At 36.4% G+C, this 21,522-nt stretch overlaps 3 protein-coding genes across 7 annotated transcripts; all 3 read left to right on the forward strand.

Annotated features, from left to right (window-relative positions):
* The first annotated feature begins 87 nt into the window (after window positions 1-87).
* Window positions 88-8,002, forward strand: LOC119005378 (macrophage mannose receptor 1-like). 5 transcript variants are annotated; one of them, XM_037072941.1, is made up of 10 exons: window positions 88-964; window positions 1,160-1,213; window positions 1,607-1,652; window positions 2,800-2,862; window positions 3,474-3,525; window positions 4,163-4,525; window positions 5,468-5,797; window positions 7,037-7,128; window positions 7,289-7,374; window positions 7,464-8,002. In XM_037072941.1, the coding sequence occupies exons 5-9, from the start codon at window positions 3,489-3,491 to the stop codon at window positions 7,370-7,372; spliced, it is 906 nt and encodes a 301-aa protein (XP_036928836.1). In that variant the 5' UTR covers window positions 88-964; window positions 1,160-1,213; window positions 1,607-1,652; window positions 2,800-2,862; window positions 3,474-3,488; the 3' UTR covers window positions 7,373-7,374; window positions 7,464-8,002. The 5 variants fall into 5 exon arrangements, with proteins under 5 accessions (XP_036928836.1, XP_036928837.1, XP_036928840.1 ...); XM_037072942.1 differs by lacking the exon at window positions 2,800-2,862; XM_037072945.1 differs by lacking the exon at window positions 2,800-2,862 and having other exon boundaries at window positions 1,160-1,195.
* A 3,237-nt stretch (window positions 8,003-11,239) lies between these two features.
* Window positions 11,240-13,819, forward strand: LOC119005382 (C-type lectin lectoxin-Thr1-like). The gene is made up of 4 exons (XM_037072954.1): window positions 11,240-11,376; window positions 11,743-12,084; window positions 12,167-12,255; window positions 12,414-13,819. Exons 1-4 carry the CDS (start codon window positions 11,310-11,312, stop codon window positions 12,510-12,512), a joined length of 597 nt encoding a protein of 198 aa, XP_036928849.1. The 5' UTR covers window positions 11,240-11,309; the 3' UTR covers window positions 12,513-13,819.
* Window positions 13,820-13,942: 123 nt separating this feature from the next.
* Window positions 13,943-18,785, forward strand: LOC119005743 (macrophage mannose receptor 1-like). Its single transcript, XM_037073633.1, has 5 exons — window positions 13,943-14,660; window positions 15,628-16,032; window positions 16,400-16,741; window positions 16,822-16,910; window positions 17,017-18,785. The coding sequence occupies exons 1-5, from the start codon at window positions 14,624-14,626 to the stop codon at window positions 17,131-17,133; spliced, it is 990 nt and encodes a 329-aa protein (XP_036929528.1). The 5' UTR covers window positions 13,943-14,623; the 3' UTR covers window positions 17,134-18,785.
* Window positions 18,786-21,522: the final 2,737 nt, after the last annotated feature.

Raw genomic sequence — 21,522 nt, forward strand, 5'->3', positions numbered from 1 at the left:
AGCCAACAGCTCAGCACAGGATAATCTACGGTGGACGTCATCTACCAGTAGGTGGAGCTGTTTGCCCAGAAGCTCTTGATTTCTACATGTTACCAGTTTGTCTTGCTTAACATTAATGACTTCAGAGAACAAAGATCCACAAGGACCCTGCAGAGGGACTGTCTAATTTACTTGCATACATTTCAAATGAGCTGAGCTCCCCCTAAATATATTTAGATAGATGAGTTTAGGGTTAGGGTACATGTTGGATTGAGCTCTTAGAATCTGTATAAGAGATAAGAGAAAAAAGGTTTATATTTTGCAGACAAAATTGTTATAGTCCTAAAACGTATAAATCACCCGTGATGGTCTTCTGAATACACCCACACGTGAATTTAAGGGGCACTATGTAGTTATGGGGGAGAAATTCTAACACAGAACTGTAATATTTACATAAACATGGCCTCATTAATATTAATGAGGCCATGTTTATGTTAATATTACAGTTGCCTCATTGCCTCATTAATATTAATGAGGCAATGATACGAACATAACTGAATAAACAAGCGGTTCTCGGAGGAAAATAAGGTCCCCAAACACTGTTTGAAGTTGGAAGGTGGCAGGGTCCGCCAAATACAAACAAAATAAAACAATGTGAGACTGTGTCGCAGTCCTGTTGTTTGAGACTTGCTTTCTTTCTTGTGTGTTGGGCTGATTTTCAGATTCCCTCTGGACTAATTGCAGTAGATTCAGATCACCTGTGTGCAGGGTAAGAAGGCTGACTCCTGACTGAGGAGTGGAAGCAGCTTGGAGTATTCCTCTCCCAGACAGTCATGGAGTGATGACGGCCTTTTTGTGAGGGCTTATAAGAGCTGGAGAATGGCCCCTGCTGGGCCTTTACACTCATTCTGAATCTGTCCCTTAAAGCCTGAACTCTCTCTGGTATAAAACTATAATCACTGTTATTTTATTTCTGTATTTCAAGGTAAGCACAGATTTGTTTTCCATGTCTCCATGTTAAAAAAAAAAAAAAAAAAAAAAGATTGTCTTTTCTATTCAAAGCTCTTTAAATGCAAATTGCTGCCAAACATAAATGAGGTTAGAGTCCAATGCTCCATTTCACTTGCAATTCATTTTAAATCAGGTTTGAGTTTCAAATAAATCCTGTTTTCTGTTACAGGGAGAATAAAGGAGACCTCAATCAAACACAACCAAAGTGAGAGCACGTGTAGCGGTACAACAAATCTTCCTATATAAACTAAAAAACAGCTAATATTGACAAGTGTTGACTGCAAAGATCTAAAAATGTCTTTATTTTAAAGTCAACCAAAGACTGTTACAGGCTAGAAAGGTGGCAGGGTCCACCAAATAGAAATAAACAAAAACAGAATTAAATTTTTGTTTTAGAGCAATTTTTGATTGTGCCAAAAAGTCTGATCAGATCAAAATGTAATTGTGCACCTGTTTTTTTTTGTTTGTTTGTTTTTTTTTTCATTTTGCATGTAGCAGAATTAGGCATGAGTTTGTGTTTTATATTACAGAGTTTGAGGGTTAATTGCAGCCATCTGAATGTAGAATAACATCTGTGGCACACACACTCTTAAATCAATGTTTTTCTTCTCCACAGGCATGACTGGATTGTCTTTGTATTCAAATCACTGTAACATTCAAATGCAAGTGGTCACACAACATTTACATCCATTGATGATAATGGACCTGTGTCATTCAAAAAGTACTACATTTGGTACCATTCATGTAGATTACATTTTTATAAATAGACATTTGAGCTCTGAACTAGGAAAACTTGAATGTGGCACTAAACTTTCTGAGAAAGAACAGGAAACAATACATGAAATCTCCTCCAGGATCTGACTTTTTTGTAGCAGATCTGTCAATTGTTTTTCCCCTGAAGGATCAATTATATTTTTTAAATTAAAGGGTGCTATGGGGAGTTTTCTCAAACACATCATGGGTATGTCAACATCACCAGGAACCTTTTAATTTCTTCTTTGTCTGATTTCTTTAAGTCAATTTTTCTTGAGCTTCTGACAGTATCACATTATTTGCATTTCAAAATGTTCTTGATGTTTCATTCAAATGTAACTGACCACATAATGACAACTTCATCCAGGTCTGATGATGATGATGTAAATGTGGTAAACAAAAAGAAGAGCACAGGCATGCGTGAATCTCCAGTCTGTGTCATTAAAACAAAAAAAGTTCACTCTATATTAAAACATTCAAGTATCAATAAAGTTTGATTTAACACTGACATCAGATCAGTGGCAGCTTATAGTTCTACACAGTAAAAACTGTTTTTGCTTAGAATTACATGAGAATATTGACAACTCTCACGATTGTATGTAAAATATGAAGCTACACAGGCAGCAGGTTAGCTTAGCATAAAGACGAGAGGACTCTAAAGCTCACTTATAGACGTGTTACATCTTGTTAAGCCTTACAGTCTTCATGCTAAGTTAAGTGGCTGCTAGCTTATCAAAATAAAATATTACCATGTTTAATGTAAACATATCTGGACTGGTGGATTATGAGGAAAATCATTTACCAACTAAGAGCAACAATTCATACTCGAGGACATTTGGAATCAACCTGTCACACACGGTGTTGATCTAAAAATATCTCATATGCAGATCAAACAAGGCTAAACTTGCTCTACTGGTATTAACTGGTAAGAAAAGGAAAATATTGTTTTTGCCAGCAAGGGTGTGTCACAGTTTTCTCAACCGATCTGTCCCATTCAAAGTTTATCATTCAACTGTAACTCATACAGTACTGATTTGCATTATAATATAAAAACAGCCTCAGACACAACAACCGTAGCAGTCAAACACTGAAGAGGACGACTCCAGAAATCTTAAGTCTGTAAGTGAAAGTTTTAAACTCTGATTTTTGTGATCCGTTCATTGCTATTCAGCTGTTTTTTTTTTTAACTTTATTTTATATTTGCAATGTGAATGAGATGAAAATAACTCTTTAAAGTAAGTGTTAAGTAAAATGGTTTTCTTTTTCATGCAGTTTGTCCGAATTTAGTCAATAAAGGATACAAAACTGGAATAAATGAATGAACTAAACATGTAATTGTTTGACTTTACAGATAGGGCACAAAATGTTTTTTTTAAATGATGCTCAGCCTCAAAGACGGTAATAAAAAGTCAAACACAGAGAAATTTATGATCAAAAGCAAACTGTATGCATTTGATCTCTTAGTTTTTATCTTCAGGTTCTGTGCTGCATTTGAGCCAAAAGCAGTTTCACTGTGTTTGGATTAAATTCTGGAAACACCTAGGAGGCCGATGTCGGCCGACAGTAATGAGTAAATGTGATATTTTAAGTATCTTTGTGCCGAATTTGTATTCACCTTTGTGAAGGCAGTCCAGAAGTCTCAGCAAGCAGCGGATCTTATGAAAATGTCTTTTTTAAATGTGTGAGCATCCTTCAGCTCTCATGTCGGGATCTTTTTTTGTCATCCACAGTTGATCAAAGTCAACATGGATGAGACTGTGATTGTATTACTCGCGCTTACAGGTGAGATGTGATTTATGTGATGATTGACCCATGATAGATTATTGGAACATGCCTTCATGTAGTCTGATTTTCCAGCTGCGGGGTTTATAGCAATGGTGGAAGAAGTATTCAGATCCTTTACTTAAGTAAAAATACAAAACTGAAGTACATGACCCATTCATGCATTAAATGGGGAAGAAGGATTGGAGCTTGAGCCGCACATTAATCCAAATTTGATGTATTAACAAACTAGCGTGCACAGCAGCAGGACCCTTTTTTTTTTCCTCATGTTATCATTTCACGTAGAATGCATAATGTGATCATTACTGACAAACACTTTATTATTACTCACACAGACATTCATGTTTCATCACCACCACCAAACAGACAAAACACAACCTCTAATGAAATACTTCTAACACACAAGCTATGATTACGGGCCAGCCTCATACATGCTGATAGAAATTTGACTGTATTAAAAACACTTGTCGGCTAACACGCTAATCAGTGCTTCTGCTGTTCTGCTTATTTTGGTACCAAAGACTCTTGGAGGACTACAATTTAGGGGGGTACTATTATTTTTGTAGAAATACACCCTTATTTCTTGGTGAAATATTTTTCATATTCAACATTCCTACAAATCTACTTTCCTCCTCAGGTTTCTGCATCCCATCCGCTTCCTCTTCACATGTCTACTACTTTGTCAACAAGAAGATGACTTGGTCTGACGCACAAGACTACTGCATCGACCATCACACCGACCTGGCCGAAATATATGACAAGGAAAACCAAACCACAATGATGAACAGTGCTGCTGGGGGATACAAATACAAGGCCTGGATAGGACTGTCCAGGAAGCTGATCTTCAGATGGGTGGATGGAAAAAAAGTCACATTTACCAACTGGCATATTGGTGAGCCGCACATTGTCAATACCATAGAGGTGTGTGTAGTCCTGACTAAAGATGGATACTGGAGGGATAACAGGTGCACCTTATTAAGACATCCCTTGTGTATTCGAGGTGGGTAAATCACAATTACCGTTAGTAATATCTATCCTTTTAGAAGACTGGTTAATTTCATACATTCGAGAAATTATTTTCATACTCCACCAGATTTATCTGACAGCTGTACATTGTTTTGAAGATGAAGTTGATGTTAAATTCAAAAACTTCTCCAAGATTTACATGGCCCTGATCCTAAACAAGTGTAATATTTTATTTAGCTAAACTGACAGTTTTGTCATCATTTCTGGAGTTTCGTAGCAACACAGTGATGCAGCATTCTCTCAAACTAGTAAAGTATCTTGGGACTAGAAAAACAAAACAAAACAAAACAAAAAAAAAAAAAGAAACATGAAATGGCTCCAACCACTTGTTGGCATGAACCAAGTCCCCAGAAGCTGAGATCTCAACCTGATTTGGAAAAAAAAAAAATTGTATTTACACCGTTTTCGAATGCTGAAATCTTTAGTGTAGCTGCTAAGCCAAAAGCACACACCCCATCAAGAATGTAAAAAACATCTTTCCAAATCAATTTGGGATCTGGGACTTTTAGTTTTTGGTGAATTTACAAAACCACACTGCCACATCCAAAATTATGCATAACTTCAAGCCTCAATATAATTTAAACAAGTGAGTTATCTTGAATCAATTTACTGTTGAGACCAAAACCATTTTTTGCCAACTGGATTAACCACAGCTTATTTTTCCCAAGCTGCTTGATCCAGATTTTGGAGGTTCTGATTGGAAACAATTACATTAAGATTAAATTATACAAGAAAAAGTTAATTTAGGATAATGTTAAACCGACTGATATTGATGTGATTCACTAACAATTTTACTTAAGTAGACTGTCATCAGTTTTCTCAAAGAATGAATGTCAAAACTGGCAACAGCTGTTTGGTTTTATTTATTCATGGTACACTGAACCCATGTTTCACTATTTCTTTCACTTCTTTTGAGGTGGACATTACCTGTTTGGTTCAACAAGACTAACTTGGGCAGATGCCCTTACCTACTGTAAAGATATAAGTGCCAGTCTGGCCACTTTCCTGGAAGGAGATTATGTCACCAAAGCCTGGCCGGTGGATGGTGATATGGTGTGGATTGGCCTCAGTGGACTTCGACACTGGCATTGGTCAAAAACCGGAAATTATCTCACATTCATGAACTGGACAACTTATGAATTTAGTGACCAGACCGGAGAAGAAAACTGTGCAGCTGTCGAGCTGCAAAATGGAACCTGGACTGATGAGCAGTGCAACGCAACATACCCTTTTTTCTGCTATGGAAGTATGAATCACTTTTACCTTGTATTAAAGCTTGAGTTAGATGCCAGACATGACATATGCAGCAGTGTTTTACTTGCACACGTCATGTTTTGATTGCTGAGGTAGAACCGGTTAGATAAGAAATGTAATTTTGTAGATTACATGCTGACTGCTTTATATTCCGGAAAGATTTTTGTTGCTAGTCAACCTACTACCCCTTTAACACTGGCCCAAAAAATACTTATACCCGTTTAACATCTGGCTTTTGTGTGCAATGTGAATGTATATTAACGGGACTAACTCCCGAGTCAACTGTGCAGTAGTCACAGCTTTTTATCCCCTCCAGCTCGGTTTGGCCTTGATTTGAACAAAACACCCAGGTGAACACACTGATTTTACTTTCCTTTTAGGCGGGTTAGTGTACAGTTTACTAGCACATGTGTTGAAGTTAAGGCCTTTGGCTTGTTGATGTCTTTCCATCTGTCTCTGTCAAGCAGCACTTGAACGTTGTTAGGTCATTGCTGAGTTTGAAAGACAGACTAAAGCTAGAGATATAATACTGAGGTTTCCGTGTGGTCTGAGCCTTGTCAGCTGCCTGATCAGTACTGTGCATGTGCAACTGATCAGAGATCAGAAATAAGTAAAATGTATCACTCCTTTGCAACATGTGTCTAATTCAGAATATTACTGATGAAGTTTAAAAACATCTGGATGTACATTTATATTTACATTCAGGGCATTTAGCAGACGCTTTTGTCCAGAGCGACTTACAATGGGTATATTACACACAAGAAAGAAAACACAACATATCACCAAGTAAGAATGAATCAAACAAAGCATTTTTAAGCCCTCGTCTGAGCTGCTATTTTAAACTTGTTACAAGTGCATATATGTTTTTTGGTGGGGGGTGAGAGGGAGTCATGCTATGCGGAGTCAAAGTGAAGTCTGAACAAGTGGGTAATTTACTGATGCTGGTTTACTAAAATTATTCCCCTATAGATGAATTTCAATATCATTTCCTTATTTAATCAATTAAGCATTTGGTCTATTAAATGTATAAAATGTAATTTCTCTATAGTCAAATGTGATGCGATCACATTTCCTTTGTTTCGTTTGTCCAACGATGCAAAATCCAAAATAAAGTGAATTTACTAAAAATAGCAGCATTGGAGTATTGCACGGGAGAAAGTTTGGGATTTATCAATTAAAAACAGCTTTAAGCAAAGCAAAAAATGATTTTTCTGTTTGTGACCCTGTCCAGTTAATAAATCACAGAAAACAGTGGTGAGGATGAAGATCAGGTCCAACGCAAACATGGAAGATCCTGCAATCATAGCTGATCTGCAGCAGCAGGTATAGTGTGTGTGTGTGTGTGTGTGTGTGTGTATTAGTGGACTTGTGTGGGCCCTTGAAATCCCACCTTTCTTGTGAGGACATTTTTACTTGTGAGGTCATTCTACCTGGTCCTCACAAAGAAAGTGTGTGTGGTAACACTTCTCTCCTTTATTTTTAGTTTCATGCAGAATTTGATAAACAGGGAGTGTATGAGGTGAAAGTGACCTGGACGAAACTGCCAGTAAAGGGGACAAATGATTAGAGGTAAGCACAATAACACACACACATCGCACACAATTGCACACAATGAATCTTCTCTAAATACCAACGTTTTTTGTCTTTTATCCATGTAGGTACTAGTTGACCCTATGAGAGCAACTCCCAGAAAGCTGAACCACAACGTTGCTCAAACAAATACGGTTTACTGTATACAGATCTACAAGTTACTGTAGAACGCATAGGATATGTTTGTCCCATATAAGTTAAAGACTGGACTCAGGAGCACTCAGCATGTACATATCTCTGTTAATACACATATAGCAGCATGTTTGAGACATCTTGTGTGATATATACTCAAATACTTGTTTTCCATTTAATTTCTCTGATTACTGTTGTCATTCAATTATTCAATTTCTTTTTAAAACTATCCTTGACTGTTGGTAGGTTTATTGATTATGGCTGCACTGGTTTAATAAATAAATCCAATTGTAAACAAACTTGTGAGACACTGACTCTACTTCTCACTTCTGTGCATTTGATTATATTTAAGACTTTGCATGACCTGCAGAAAGCTTGCAATTCCATTTGGAAGTCGGACACATACAAATACAAAATCCAACTTGAACACTTTAGTAGTTTACTATGACTAATTGCTATGTTACAGCCTAGTTCACTCACACATCATTTACATTGAAAGACTGTCTTACATTACACAGCTAGGGAGCTTCAACTGTAGTAAACAAAGAAAATGCAGCAGCAGAAACACCAAACAATTTACATCTAATCTGACTGGTTTGAATAAGAAATCACCAGTCAGAGATTTGCTTGCTCATTTCCTGCCTGTTGATGGTTTTGCACCCTTGTCCATTTGTTGGTTGGTTGATGTGTCAGCAAGATTATGGAAAGAAATTCCATGAAACTTGGATGGAGGATGGGTCTCAGCTCAGAACAGACCCCATTAATGCTGGTGTGAATCCAGATCGAGGGACAGAGATTTGTGTGAACTTTCTCAGCTATTAACATACTGATCTGCTGAGTTCCACTCTAGTTTTCACAATGTATCAGGGTTACTCGTACTGATGAAACAGAGAATTTCCAGCTATATCTGCACCTCCCCTCAGCTTTACAGAAGCTTTACACTGTGCGTTTCAGCTCATTGTTTGTAATTTTCCATCTGCCGCTTTCAAAAAAGGACCACTTCCCGGCTGCTTTTTCCAAGTGCAACTCTAAAAACCATCTGCACTTCCACACCAAAAAAAACAACTAGCTGATTAGCATAATGATGCATTTAGCAGCTAAGAGCCAATTATTTCCCTGGGGAGTTGATGGAGAGTAAAAGTGCATTAAAAGTAGAGAGTATTGGACTTTCTGGCCAGAGCACAACTCGAAATCAATGCTAGTGTTGGTCCACAACTGCTGGATTTAAAAGTGGGCGAGTGTTTACTATATCAAAGGTGATAATACAGTGTGTCATTGTTGGATTTGCTTCTTGTTTCTGCTGCCCTCACTTGTCCATAAAACATTACTGTTTCAGGTCTATAGTCCTCATGAATACAATCTAATGTTTCTACTGGCTTCCTATGTGTCAAATTATTTACTATAAAATACTCCTGTTGATTTATAAAGCATTGACTGGTTTAGGGTCAAAATACATTTCTGGCGTGCTGCTCTGTTATGAATCTGGTCTCGAACAGGTCAGTTTATTGTTGAAAGAATCACTTTAGCTGTAACAGATGTTGAGAACAATAAGAAACAAGGGACTTTATATCTGTTATGCTAAACTAATGATCTGCAAGGAGCAGTACATTTATAACCTAACCAACCCCCAACGACTTTTACAAGAGCCACGCTTTGCATATGGAAATAGTATCAAGTATTTAATGTTAAAAGCTTCTGTTTATCCTCAAATGCGCAGAAGTCTTGAACAAGTATTGCTGGAGGATCTCTTTGAACCACATTTGATGGCTTGATTTCAAACTTGTAAGTATACTTTTACATTTAAAGTGATTTAGTAAGATGTTTGAGAAAACCACTGTAACCTTCGCAATTAATAAGGAATGCAGAGGAATCATTACTGCTTTTGATTTGCTCCTGTTTTTTTTGTGTGTGTGTGTATTTTTTCCATTCCTTAATATTGAACGAAATTGTTGAAATTTTAAACTTGCTTTGATTGGGAAGTCCTAAACAATGATTTGATGATTTGCAGGTCAGAAGGTGTACCGATATCTAAACAGAAACATTTATAACTTTCATATGTTTCTCATATGAACATTTTTTTTAACAGCAACATGTTTAGGTCATCTTTTCAAACACATTTAATCCAGTTTTTATATGGACTTCCTGATTACTGGTAACCTCAAAATCCAATTAAAATAGTCCCAGAAATACAAAGCACACCACCAATATATCTATGTACTTCCTTTCTACATTCTTCTCAAGTTGCCTTGCATGTGCTACTGACCTATTGCCTTTTTGTTCAATCAGAAATCAGAAATGGATTGTTACGTGACTCTGAGTCTCCTCATCTTCGGTAAGGTCAAAGGTCATTTACATAATTTCATGTAGGTTCGTGGGTTTATGTTTTTAGTTTACATCACCCATGCCACAGCATTGTTAACTTGTTGATTCATACAGGCTATACCGTATAAAGGCCTGAAGGTAAAGACAAAGAATAAATGAACAGGGAAGAGATTTATGCATTGATAGAAGAATAAAATATTCTGAATACATCTGCCGGTTATTTTCTGCAGAATATATTAAATAAACAGGACTGAATACAGAAGTTATGGGTAGAGGTGTCACATTTCTCAAAATCTGCAATTCGATTCAATTTTATGTTGTTGTCATCACAGATGGTGTGACGGATGAAGGAGTAAAGATGGAAAGCCACTGTTAGATTTGCCACATTCGGATTGTATAGATTAACAGATTGATGGTTTAATGCCCCAACAAACCGTCATTTGCATTTTTAAAATCGGGGTCTTTTAGAACAACAGCTTGACTTTTTCCTGCTGTTTTTTTTGCAGGTTAAAATGATATTCACCACCCTTCAGGATTCAACAGTAAACCGCAAAAGACTGATGTTCAGTTTGTTTCAAGTTTCTGTTTCTTAACTCTATCACAAGTAAACCCTCCTACAAAACCAATTAAAAGACAACTTCTGAAAAAGAAAATAGGCCAAACGTCTCTGACACTGTCTGGATGCTAGAAAGATTCTTATATAATGTAATGATCAACGAAAGGTTACTGGTATTCGTGGAATGGGTCTTTTCATTAGTATACTCAGATGAGCAAAACTTCTTGAGTAACAATTTTAATCCCATTGTTAAGATGAGTATCAAAATCACCAACTCTTGAAAAGCTACATATGTAAATTCTGATTGCAAGTATGTAGTCTAAATGAAAATTCAATAATACCAAATAAAAAAAAAAAAAAGAAGATTGTAGGACGTTAGTTGTTTACTTAGTGATGATGTTGCTGTTTATATCCAGGCAGGAATTGCTTGGATTTAATGCTATTTTTTGTGTGTGTGTATCATCTCACTATTTATTTTCTTTAAAATTACAATATCATTTTAAATAGTGAAAACTGATGCAAGTGACTCATGTTGTCTAAATGCACGTTGTTTCATCAATCCTCAGGATTTAGCTTCAGCTCCTGCTCACAGTTTCCAATGCGAAAGTACTACTACATTAACACTTTAATGACCTGGAGTGATGCTCAGCATTACTGCAGAGAGAAGTACACTGACCTGGCGACCTTCGAAAGCATGGATGATATCAGCAGGCTCAAACCTGATTTTTCCTATTCATGGGCATGGATAGGATTGGAGGATGACCCAAAGTCCTGGAAAGGAGTTATGGGCAATGACACAAACTCCTGGAGATGGTCAGCAACTGGTAACACAAGCAAAACGGGCTACCAAAACTGGGAACTTGGACAGCCAAATAGTGCTAATGGAAAGGACAACTGCGTGACTATGGGCATTTCTGGAGGATGGTATGATGCGCCCTGTCAATTAATCAGGACTTTCATTTGTTACAATGGTGAGAAAAGATTTGAGTTCATGGATTTTACTTCCTGCTTTAAACTTAAACTCTGTTTGTTTGTTGCCATCTCAAACTGTTTCCAGACTCACTTTGTTTGTTCAAGTCAAAACTACAATTTAAATTAACTATTATTTTCACTGATCAATTTGATGATGATATATTGTTTGTTGATCTACAAAATGTCAGAAAACGGTGAAAAATACACATCACATTTTCAAGGCGGTAAACTCTCACAGACAGCTTCTTATGTTACATAGTGAAATCATAGTGTAGCTGTAGCCTCACTGCACAGAAGAGACACATGTGATGCAGCTGAAATCATTCAATTAACTGTTAAACTGGTTTCTTTTCTGTCCCCTGCAGCTACAAACCAAAATGAGAAAACCTACGTGTTCATCTCAGCTTCAAAAACATGGGCTTATGCTCAAGCATACTGCAGAGAACACTACACAGACCTGGCGACGATCGAGAACACAGAAGAAAAGAATCGCGCATATTCTGTAAAACCAGTTTATGTTGAAAGTTGGATTGGTCTGTACAGAGTGCCGTGGACTTGGTCCGACAAGACCCAGAGCTCTTTTAGATTTTGGAAAAGTGGCAGCCCAAATAACTACGGTGGGAATCAATTCTGTATGGCTGAGAATCCTGAACATGAGTGGGATGACGACGACTGTCTGTCCAAGTTTCCTTTCATCTGCCATCAAGGTGACCTGAGAAATTCTTCAGAGTTTTGACAATCAGATTTGTGTCACTTTGTTTAACGAAGCATCTTTATTGTACTGTTTAGTTTCAAGAGTGAAGACAACCGTCCAGATGATGATTCACACTGACGCCGACTTATCTGATCCAGCTACTAACACCGAAATCCTGCAGCAGGTAAAATTCATTGTTTTTCTTTCTTTCTTTCTTTCTTTCTTTCTTTCTTTTTTAAGAATAATAATTAAGAATGATAACATTATAAGAAACTCAAGTCTACAACTGATTAATATGGCCCTGTGATATTAAATCAGTATATTCATTTCATTCCTATTCAGCTTGGTGCAGAGCTAACAAGTCAAGGCTGGACTGACTTCAATCTGCAATGGAAGATTCAGCCCAGAAAACAGGAGGAAGAGAAACTCGGGGAATATTAATTCAGTTTACATTCTTGATATGTTTGTCTGCAAATCCACCAACAGACATAATGATGTTGTTAGTCACAATACTCAGTACAGTTACTCTAATTTGTGTATTTCATTATGATGCAGTATTGGCTTGGTATCCTGTCCATCAACATGAATCCCACTGCAAAATATTGGTGTTCAATTTGATTCGGAGCTCACATTAATCCCTCACGTCAACAAACTGGTCCAGTCCAGTTTCTACCACCTACGGTCCATTTCAAGAATCAAACACATGCTCTCACTCCCCAACCTGGAAAAAGTAATTCACGTATTCATCTTTTCAAGATTTTGATTTTTCTCCTACTGTTTGAAGTGATTATATTACATTTATTTGGTTTGTATAATTCACCTATTTGATTTATTCCATCTCTTTAATTTGCTAGTTGTATTCATTTTTATTGTTATTATTTATTTCGTTTGACCAATTTTTCACTCATATCTTTGTTCTACTTCCTTCTGCTTTGTTTAGTCAAGCACTTTGTAAACTGTGTTTTTAATAAGTGCTAGATAAATATAGTATAATTATTATTATATTACATAATTATGCAATACAATGATGTGTGGAACAACAGACACCAGCAATGAATCTGAGGGTGGAGTGATAAATCACGTCTAGTTCAGTAAGAGCGGACAGATAAAAAGTTTGTCAAAAGTTTACTGGAGAATTTCAAAGGCCTTATGTGCTGTTTTTGCACAGCAGTAGAGGACTGTATCATCAGCATAAAGATGGCTGTTACAATTTATTATAGAGGATCTACTCTTGTTAACATAGGCTGTGGATAAGAAAGGACCCAGTACTGAACCTTGCAGAACCCCTTTAATCAATGGTAAAAACACGGAAAGATCATTTTCTACAGTCACACACTGTATGTGTATGAGAGAGGTAGTCCTTGAACCAGTTATGAATTATAATCAAAACCAACATCACTTAACCTCTGTATGACCAAAGCATGGTCAACAGTATCAAAACCTTTTGTTAGATCCACAAAGAGGGCAGCATAGTACTTCCCTTTATCAACAGCAGACACACACACACACACACACACTCAAACAAATACTCTTAAGAATAATGTGTTTCTGATATGGTCTCTGTTGTCTATTATCTAATTGACACTTGCAAACTTCCAATAAAATATATTTTCTGATAAATAATTTGGTAACATTATATTCTAGGTGAACCTAAACTAAATCATGTCTGTATATAATCCATTATAAATCTGTGCAGCTAGTCAACTTGTCAATACATCCATATTGGAAGGTATTAAGGCTTTGAAAGGCTTCATATACACATGAACCACCAGAGACAACCTTTAACAAGGTCATGATTTGCATATGAAAATCAAAAGCACTTCACACTGTGCTCCTTGTGTCAAAGGCATCAACGATGTCTGTATGTGTGGAAGATTTACTGAAAAGAGTTCAAATCCCAATGATCAACAGCTGAACTTTGAATTTGTAAGTATGTCTTTTATTATGTCTTATGTGGAATAAGTAAGATGATCAGAATCATATTTTTTATCCCGTAGCTAAAGTCTGAAACTTTGAAGTATAGCTCTATAAAAAGCTGTCGTGTTTTTATTCATTTCATCTCATATTATCCATTTTCAGTATTTAAAAATAGTAGTAGATGTAGTCGAGGTGGAGTTACACATTGAACTACAACTATTTTTTCACATTACTTCATACTGCAAGAAAGTTGTTGGGAACGCTTATTGATCAGGAAAAGTATTGGTGTGCAGCTCAAAACAAATTGAATTGAATCCAGTTTGATTTCCAACTTGTATGGACAAGCAAATCACCAAAATCATGATAACCAGCCACCTAATAAAGTGGTCCAAGAAATACAAAGTCACCACCAATGTATCTTTGTACTGACTTTGTTGTGTTTTAACATGCCTCTAACCAAGCAGTGGATTCATTCATTTTCTAAGAACTTTTCTCAAGAGTCACATTTCTCCTATTCATTTAGCTGCATTTCTTAGGACATGAATCTTCATAAGAACTGTTCAGTTATGACGTCTGGTGACCTAACATGCATCTAATACTGACAGATTGCCTTCTTCATTGCAGTGGGATCAGAAATGGATTGTTACGTGACTCTGGTTCTCTTCTTCTTCGGTAAGTTAAGAGTATCATTTAGTTTGTCACAAATAATAATAAAGCTCAACCTCTTGAGTAGAACAAGAAAAGGGACTCTGATCCTTTTATTTAAATAAATACTAATGTGCCAACTATGTATTCTCAGGCAAAGCATGTGGTCTGTGAGGAAATGACCCATACCAAATTTAACCAAATGCTAGATGCAGAATCCCAGCAAATATTGAGATGATGAGTGACCGAGTGAACGTCAAATCAAGACGTCCCGTTGTGTTCAAAAGTTGTTCTAAAAGTTTTGCCAGCATGCAGACATTACCTGTACACCTGCTGTATGTGCTCCCAGCGCGCACACCATGAAAACCATTCTGCTCATTTCTAGTTCAGGTATACAGTTTGATCTTACCCACGGAAATAAAATGTAGTGTTAAAGACACAAAGACACACCTTACTCAAATTTAATGGAAAATGAGACCAATATATCCCTATTTGTTTTTATTAGTGGGAGACCAATTATCAGCCCTGGCCGATAATCTGCATTTTGTGAATATCGGTATCATGGACTTTTCAAGTGAATTTAAAAATGTGATATCATCACCCCAATGCAACATTCCCTGACACAATGTCCCGCACACAACAATGTCTGATTGGTAAAACATCACAATTATTTGTCTATAAAAAGGAATAAAATAGCAGAACTACATAAGAACAGTTTTTGAGTAAATCGTACTTTATTCCACCACTGGTTGTTTAAAATTTTGATACTAAGAACTCAATTATTACTGTAAATTAATAGCGGTCAACAGTATAAATTTTCAGTCTTCTTGATTTCTAATTATTGGTACCGGCCTTGATGAATCCATATCAGTCGACCCCTAGCCAGGGACATGACGTCACCACTCAACAAATATTTGCTGGGATGTTAGTTATCTGCTATTTAATAATACTAATAACACTTGTGCTTAATATACATTCTATCATCAATCCTCAGGATTTAGCTTCAGCTCCTGCTCACAGTTCCCACTGCGAAAGTACTACTACATTAACACTTTAATGACCTGGAGCGATGCTCAGCATTACTGCAGAGAGAAGTACACTGACCTGGCGACCTTCGAAAGCATGGATGATATCAGCAGGCTCAAACCTGATTTTTCCTATTCATGGGCATGGATAGGATTGGAGGATGACCCAAAGTCCTGGAAGGAATTTATGGGCAATGACACAAATTCCTGGAGATGGTCAGCAACTGGTAACACAAGCAAAACTGGTTACCACAACTGGGGTGGCATAGAACCAAATAGTGACAGAGGAAATGAAAACTGCGTAATTATGGGCAGTACTGGACAATGGAATGATGCGCCCTGTCAATCACTTGGGAGTTTTGTTTGTTACAAAGGTAAGAAAATATCTGAGTTTATGGATTTTACTTATTGTCTTAAACTTAAACTTCTCTTTCTTTGTTGCAATCTCAGACGATTTTCAGAATGGGTTTCTTTGTTGGAGTCCAAACTACAGTTTAAATTGACAAGTTTTCCATTGATTCATCTAGTATTTTTTTCATGAATACATACATTCTTTGTTGATCTACAAAATGCCAATCACACTTTCAAGGCCAACATGACAGAGCAGTAAACTCCCACACACAGACGTTAGATAGTGAAATCATAGTGTGGCTGTAGCCTAATTGCACAGAAGAGACAACTGTGACGCAACCGGAATCATTTAATTAACTGTTAAACTGGCTTAATTTCTGTCCACTGCAGCTACAAACCAAAATGAGAAAACCTACGTGTTCATCTCAGATTCAAAAACATGGCATTCTGCTCAAGCATACTGCAGAGAACACTACACAGACCTGCCGACGATCGAGAACTTCGAGGAAAACAATCACGTGTATTCTGCAAAACCAGGCAGTGCTCAAGCTTGGATTGGTCTGTACAGAGTGCCGTGGACTTGGTCCGACAAGACCCAGAGCTCTTTTAGATTTTGGAGAAGTACCTGCCCAGATAACTACGGTGGGAATCAATTCTGTGTGGTTGAGAATCCTCAACATGAGTGGAATGACGGCTACTGTCTGGACAAGTATCCTTTCATCTGCCATCAAGGTGACCTTTTAACAGTTCAAATTTCAGCACATGGGCTCCTTTGTTATATGACACACATAACTGTTTATTGTACTGTTCAGTTTTACGATTGAAGAGGATGATCAAGATGAAGATTCAGACTGATGCCGACTTAACTGATCCAGCTACTAACAGCCAAATCCTGAAGCAGGTAAAATTCTTTCTCCTCCTGTAGTGTAAATTACACATGATGAAGAAACTGACATTGAGTATGGCCTGTGATATTTAATCAGTGTAGTTATTTTTTTCCTCTTCAGGTTGGTGCCGAGCTAACAAGTCATGGGTGGACTGACTTCAATCTGCAATGGAAGATTCAGCCCAGAAAACAGGAGGAAGAGAAACTCGGGGAATATTCATGCAATTTACATTCTTGATTTTTTATCTGCTTTTTGGCTTTTTGTGTATGTAAAGGAAGAGCTGAAACGATAGATCGTGATTGATCAGTTAATTTCTTATGTTAATTTCCAAGCAAGAGGATAATGGCTAGAGGTGTTAATCTTCACTAGCCTCACGATTCGATTTGATTACAATTCAGCTGTCATCGATTTGAATTCTCAATGCAACTCAGTGTATGGCATCCTCAGTGATCTATATTACTGCACATGGCTACTCTGTCATCGATTAAATATCACTTTTATTCAGAAACTCCTTCCCAATAATCAGACTACAGCAGTCTATGATACAACAGCTTCATCTTATCAGTACATAAACATAACAAAAACAAAACATTTATCCATCTGCAGTACGTTACACATTTGTTGTAATCCACAATAATATTGTTTTCATATGGCAGCTTTATGATAAGGCATCTATTGACTTTGTTGCACATAACGCTCTCAAAATTGAAGCAAAGTTGACAGTGCCACTTCAGATTTGCTGATTAGCTGGGTCTGCTGAAAAAGTTATCATTTATGACTGCAGACATTAGCTTCAGGTGAAAATGGCTAACGTGATTAATAACTGTTGTGAGGCAGAAATCTTGTCCAGTTTGTGCTTCCCAGCAAGTTAATAAAAATTGACATGTGCCCCAAAATGTCTGCTTTCAGAAGTACTAGGTGAGTTTTTAATCATAAGCAGATGATCTTTGCCTCCTCCCACATAAGTCATGTGAACTTAATGTCTGCATGCAATTCAGAAGAGTATTTCTGAGGATGAATTTAGAGAAATTTCTACACCTCTAATAATTTTAATAGTTCCAGCTTCTCAAATGTCAAGATCAGCTTGATTTGGTCCTGTGTGTTCAGACATAACCTTGGATTGAAGACATTATAAACATCATAAACAGAATTTAGAGTTTTATCATACTATAAGCACTTTTCTGTCTGTTTTCCATTGTACTTAAAATTCCATGTGTATGATACTGGGTGAATAAAAAAAGCTTCTTACGAAATGATTTGACTTATTACTGTCAACACCCACTTGTTCATTTCAACTCACTCATGGCATGAAGGATACATAAGGATACTCTGCTTTGAGTGGTAATTCCCTGACATCAGTGATGATTTCTGATAGTGTTTGGTAAAGAGTTATCCTTTTTGCCACTTTCAAATTTCGAAGAAATTATATCTAGTTCCAATTAATTTATAACATTTATAACATTTGTAACATTTATTTAAATTTTGTACCATTAATTTTGTTTAAAGTGACCTAAGTTTCACGTGTGTACAAGCCATTATGAATGAAACTAGTCAACCAGTCAATTCATCCATATTCGAAGCAAATAAGGTTGGTTTAAATATGTAAACATGAGCACCAAATATGTTAACCTTCACCAAAGTCATGATTTACATATGAAAATAGAGGCAAAAGCATATTTTACTGTGCACTATGTAGTATCAAAACGCATGGACAGAAGTCTCTACGTTTGAGTCGCTTCAGAACCCAACTAGGACAACAAAATAGACATGAATTAATGTAATCCATATAAGACCTGATTGTTGGCTGAGTTACAATGTTAGTATAATGCACAAGTATAACAGAAACTAACTAGCTTTAAATATGTATTCATTATGTGGCTGTGTGTCTTCTTTCCTGAAAACCACTTTCTTGCTCCATTTGTTTATTTTGCCTATGAATCAAGTGAAGGCAGAAAATGTGGATTATATTTCAAATGGAAAGCCAGACATTTTACTTTCCAGTTCATGATGTAAACAACACTATAAGGTGACCTTTGTCAGATTCCTCATTTTCATATGGAAATATGAGCTTTTCAGAAGTTTGCCTGCAGATGCATGAGTTCCCTGTACTGTAAATAGTAAAGTGCCCTTTGTCAAATTCGTCATTTGCCTATTTTCAAAACTTTTGTTAGATTTCATTTTTTAAAATAATGAAATGTGTGAATAAATTAGACCTTGGAGCATTATACAATCTCTAGAGCATGCTGAATAGTGATTTCGTCACCAGTTTAATAAAGAGCTGATATAAGTTGGCATGATCAAGGCTTAAATAAAGAAACAGGAATCACTGGCTGTCACGTCTTACTGTTTAAGGTGCCCTTACAACTTTTTCATATAGAATATAATGATGTGTGGAACAACAGACACCAGCAATGAAAGAAGAGTTTTGTTTCTGTGTAAATAACCTTTTTTGTTTTAGCTTGGTAACAAGTGTGTTAAAATGAAATTTAAATGTGAATGTCTGATCCAACCAGATACTCAAATATTTTTATTCAAAAAAAACATTCAAAATTGTGTACTGACAGAGTGGTAACATGCAGACAAATGTCTGCGATATCTCTGGCCCTTGACAATATCATACATTTGGTTTTGTTTGCATTGAGGACTTATTTCAGGCTAAAAATATATTATATATTCTAGGTGAACCTAAACTAAATTATGTCTGTATATAATCCATTTTAAATCTTGAGGGCAGCTAGTCAACTTATCAACACATCCATATTGGAAGGTATTAAGAGGCTTTGAAAGGCTTCATGTACACATGAACCACCAGAGACAACTTTTAACAAGGTCATGATTTACATATGAAAATAGTATCAAAAGCACTTCACACTGTGCTCCTTGTGTCAAAGGCATCAACGATGTCTGTATGTGTGGAAGATTTACTGAAAAGAGCTCAAATCCCAATGATCAACAGCTGAACTTTGAATTTGTAAGTATGTCTTTTATTATGTCTTTATTATGTGGAATAAGTAAGATGATCAGAATCATATTTTTTTATCCCGTGGCTATAGTCTGAAACTTTGAAGTTGTTTTCATAAGAAAATATCTTTATAAAAAGCTGTCGTGTTGTCATTCATTTCATCTCATATTATCAATTTTCAGTATTTAAAAGAAGTTTAAAAGGTAGTAGAGGTAGTCGAGGTGGAGCTACACATTGAACTGTTTTGAAGTTGCTCATTGGGAACATTTATGGATCAGGAAAAGTATTGCTTTGTAATTTGAAAAAGTGTCTTAACTGTAACCAGGATTACTTTGCATTATATATGAACATCACTGTAAACCCATTTCAATGATCTCAGTGTGGGGTGAGCTGTGATCACAATCAATGTGGATATGAACATTTTTCATCTTTTCTTCCCAAACAAATCAAGTTGAATCCAGTTTGAATTCCAACTTGTATGGACAAGCAAATCACCAAAATCATGATAACCAGCCACCTAATAAAGTGGTCCCAGAAATACAAAGTCACCATCAATGTATCTTTGTACTGACTTTGTTGTGTTTTAACATGCCTCTATGCAAAACTTTTAAAACCAAGCAGTGGATTCACTCATTTTCTAAGAACTTTTCTCAAGAGTCACATTTCTCCTATTCATTTTGCTGCATTTCTTAGGACATGAATCTTTATAAGAACTGTTCAGTTATGACGTCTGGTGACCTAACATGCATCTAATACTGACAGATTGCCTTCTTCATTGCAGTGGGATCAGAAATGGATTGTTACGTGATTCTGATTCTCCTCTTCTTCGGTAAGTTAAGAGTATCATTTAGTTTGTCACAAATAATAATAAAGCTCAACCTCTTGAGTAGAACAAGAAAAGGGACTCTGATCCGTTTATTTAAATAAATACTAATGTGCCAACTATGTATTCTCAGGCAAAGCATGTGGTCTGAGAGGAAATGACCCATACCAAATTTAACCAAATGTTAGATGCAGCCTCCCAGCAAATATTGAGATGATGAGTGACAGAGTGAACGTCAAATCAAGACGTCCCGTTGTGTTTAAAAGTTGTTCTAAAAGTTTTGCCAGCATGCAGACATTACCTGTACACCTGCTGTATGTGCTCCCAGCGCGCACCCCATGAAAACTATTCTGCTCATTTCTAGTTCAGGTATACAGTTTGATACTTTATACATCTTAAACCCGGAAATAAAAAATAGCATTAAAGACATAAAGACACACCTTATCCAAATGTAATGGAAACATTTTACCAATATATCCCTATTTGTTTTTATTAGTGGTAGGCCAATTATCAGCCCCGGCCGGTATCGTGGATTTTTCAAAGGAATTTAAAAATATGCTATTATTGCCCTAATGCAACATTCTCTGACACAATGTCCCACACACAACAATATCAGACTGGTAAAACGTCACAATCAACAGCCTATAAGAAGAAGAATAAAATAGCAGAACATGGAAATACTCCAGTAAAATACCTTAAAATTGTACTTAATAACAGTACTTAATCGTACTTTATTCCATCACTGGTTGTTTAAAAATTCGATACTTCAAATATTATTCATTTTTACTGCAAATTAATAGCGGTCAACAATATACATTTTCAGTCCTCTTGATTTCTAATA

Source organism: Acanthopagrus latus, chromosome 17, assembly GCF_904848185.1.
Source record: "Acanthopagrus latus isolate v.2019 chromosome 17, fAcaLat1.1, whole genome shotgun sequence".
NCBI classification, from domain to species: domain Eukaryota; kingdom Metazoa; phylum Chordata; class Actinopteri; order Spariformes; family Sparidae; genus Acanthopagrus; species Acanthopagrus latus.